General features: G+C 32.2%; 1 protein-coding gene across 1 annotated transcript; it reads right to left on the bottom strand.

The window, feature by feature from the left end:
* Positions 1-412: 412 nt before the first annotated feature.
* On the bottom strand, positions 413-1,631 carry cp1 (cuticular protein 1). The gene is made up of 2 exons (NM_001172239.1): positions 1,555-1,631; positions 413-1,138 (listed from the first exon to the last, which is right to left on the bottom strand). The coding sequence occupies exons 1-2, from the start codon at positions 1,564-1,566 to the stop codon at positions 611-613; spliced, it is 540 nt and encodes a 179-aa protein (NP_001165710.1). The 5' UTR covers positions 1,567-1,631; the 3' UTR covers positions 413-610.
* Positions 1,632-3,627: the final 1,996 nt, after the last annotated feature.

Genomic DNA, 3,627 nt, shown 5'->3' with positions numbered 1-3,627 from the left:
TAAAGCTAAATACAAAATATTGTGCATTGATAATACACTTTATACCTCAATGAACATAATATGAGTTTCATTTAAGTCTCTTTTTACTATTAGTAAGTACTTATACTTATTATTTTATATATAAATATTATCGATGGTAGATTAAAAAGTTTAGTTTACATATGAGCGTAAAAATATCATATACGCCAAACTAAGGTATGTGTTATAATTTCAAGTTATACTGAATTCATTTTTTGAACACTAAATACATGAATCCAACAAAAGTACCTTAAGTTGATCGCAAATTTCTTCGCTTATTATATTATTATATCACTTTTCAAACATTTTACTAGTGGATGAAGTGTGGTTTTCAAATATGATCATATAAACTATATAACGATAAGGATAAATAATAATAAATAAAACAAAGTGATATTCAATAAATACACATTGATATATATTTACACAATAAATACACAAGTCGTACACATTGTCTTATATTATATTAATATGGCATGGTATGACTTTGCTACCACGGTTCAATATGAACGCGATGGCCCAGAGGTACACGAAGAAAACATGAAAAAAAAGAGGTGAAGAAGAGAGTTGGTTTACATGACTAATGAAATAATTAGTATGCTGGTTTGTATGCTGGCTTGTAGGCCGGGGCAGAGTATGCTGGTGCGGAGTAGGCTGGGGCAGCGTAAGCTGGCTTGTAGGCTGGTGCGGAGTAAGCTGGTGCAGAGTATGCTGGCTTGTAGGCTGGTGCAGAGTAAGCTGGTGCAGCGTAAGCTGGTGCAGCGTAAGCTGGGGCCTTGTATCCACCTTCGTTCTTGACGACGGCGTTGAAACCGTTGTAGTCGTCAGCGGTGTATTCTACGGTACGGGTGGAACCGTCGGCTTCCAAAAGGCTGTAAGATCCCTTGACGTAACCGTTTCCGTCGCTGTATTCAGATTGGCTCTTGACATCGTAGGTGTGTGGGTCGTTTACGCTGTATTCGAAGTTGTATGGGGCTGGGGCGTAGGCGGGCTCTGGGGCGTAAGCCTTTGGTGCTGCGTAAGCTGGTGCTGCGTAAGCTGGGGATGAGTAAGCGGGCTTGTAGGCTGGGGCAGAGTATTGGGCGAAGGCAGAAGCCACGCAAACGGTGAAGATGATCAACTAGAATATAAGTCAAAAGTTGTATTATTTATAAGAAAATTATCAATCAGTTGTATAATTCAATGAATGTCTATATGGTTTTAAAATAAATATATAACATGAGTACCTAAGTCTTTAGTTACAAAAACTAAAGAATATAGCATGATATGGTTAAAAAGATCTATAGGAACTTTCAATTGAGTTATATTAGAAATAAAGAGATTTGTCTTATTTTTAATAAAATTGAATGACATATTAATTTTGAGTCGTAAATATATTCGTTTTGCATTAAAGCTAAATTAATGTAAAATTGAAATCGCGTCGTTAAATTATTCGAAAATACTAAACTGTACAGCAAATTTATCTTAAAACCGAACAAAGATTGAAATATTATTTGGAATAATTTTAACGCGTCCTGTTGGTAGTATATTTCTTACCTTAGCGGCCATTTTTGTGAGTGTGTTGTGTACTGTTGAGATACTATAGACACTGAAGTTAATGGAATGAACTGAGTGATGTTTGGATTGTGCTGACCGTATTTATGCTAAAAGTTTAGGGGGTTATCAAATAATCCCTCCCAGACGGTAACGCGTGCTGCTACCGTACGTGGGAGTGCAAAAATACTAATATGGCGTAAAGAAAAAAAAATAGTAATAAACAAGAGCAAAAACAAACGCTCACACGCGTATACGAGAGAACCTTCACCTGGTAAACTGGTCCAACGCATTAAAAAACCACTCCCAAACAACAGGTTTTGATACAATATTTATATCTATATATAGGTCGAGTGCACGTGAGTTACTATATATTATATTATATTACGAACGCACTACATACGTCGTTGTCACCGTGATTGTATTTTCTTCATTGTCGGCGCGAAGGCGGTTTACGATGTTTTTCTTTTAACCCTAATTATTACGTGCGCTATATGACCGCCTCGGGGAGAAATTTTACACGCACGCCGCCATGTGTGCGCTTGCTATTTATAATAATATTATATGAACCGAAAAATAATAATGCAACAAATTGCGATCGTAATATAATATATTATATACGACACACAATATTAATGTGTCTCATAATTAAAAAAGAACTAAATCAAGTAGCTTACAGCAACAATCCGCCCGTGTTGTAGTAAATATAAATCGACTGCTGTATAATGATGAAATTAACATGTTGATACACATAATAATATAATATTATTATCACGTAGAGGCACCTTCATATATTATATTATATATCGTGCAATATTTTTTTAAATTAGTTTGGTCATAAATTTACGGTTACGGTAACATTCATATCCCGTGGTAATATCGTTTTCATGTTGCGCATACATTCCAACGAGGAATTTAAAATATGACAATAACGTCTATGAAAATATTCGATCGTCGTGGGGATGGCCACTAATATCTGCTTCGGCGACGGTGGCGTTGCCGCATCTTTGGCCCAGCCACGACTAAAGACAATTTATAGGTAGGTAATGCACAGTATTATATTATATTGATGTATTACCACATAACATGGTTTTAAATACTGTCGTGTTTAATATTTCAATAATGCGTAGTATTAACAATAATATTGTGCCCTGCATAATTATTCACCAAAGTGAAAGTAGAGTATTTAGGTGCCCATATAGAAAGATTATACCGTAATTTTAATTCATTTGTTTGTTTGAATATCAAAAATTATGGTAACATTTGTTATATTAGCATTTTTTTTCTTTCTATTATTGTTAACGCGTTTTTAATGTATAAATTATAACTTCACATACTATACAATCTTATATAATAATCCACGGATATAATATTATATTGTTATGGAAATTCAGTTGAACAATAATTATAATTTATTATAAGTAAATAATAAACAAAATTGTACAAACCTACGTACGTGGTACACCTCTATATTATATACTTTCCATGTAATTATTATTTAGCTATATACATAGATGTTTTTATTCGTCATGACGTTAGATTTATACGTATATTTAAATACACTATTACTTAAAACTGTTTTACGCATAAAAAACTGAAATATATTTTATATCATTTTAGACACTTATCCGCTTCTCCAATATTTGTAAATGGTTGATATAAAACAATTTAATTATATCGACATTTCCTTTGGAGTATAATATTCACTGTATAAAATAAAAAAGTTATCAACATTAATATTTATAGGATAAAATTCCATTTATCAATATCGGGTTACGAGAAAAATATTGTGTCATATCCATAATTATTTTATCTGAAATATTGTTTTTATGCTTTTTGATACACTAAGCATACATTTATTAAATTATGATTTTAGGAATTTTTATGTATATTAATGTATATTAATGTTAATAATCAAATATTCAATTTTTAGATTTTTAATACCATTTAAGTAGCATCCTGTGACGATACAAACATTTTTTTTCGAATAAGAACCTATCATTTTTACTGTAAATTATCAAACGGTTGGTTTTTTTGAAAATATTGATTAACCTAAACCAAAATTTTAACGAGTGG

The sequence above is a fragment of the Acyrthosiphon pisum genome, chromosome A1, assembly GCF_005508785.2.
Source record: "Acyrthosiphon pisum isolate AL4f chromosome A1, pea_aphid_22Mar2018_4r6ur, whole genome shotgun sequence".
In the NCBI taxonomy this organism is placed as follows: Eukaryota; Metazoa; Arthropoda; class Insecta; order Hemiptera; family Aphididae; genus Acyrthosiphon; species Acyrthosiphon pisum.
The sequence above is the reverse complement of the archived record's forward strand: the minus strand, read 5'-3'. Positions and strand labels throughout refer to the sequence as shown.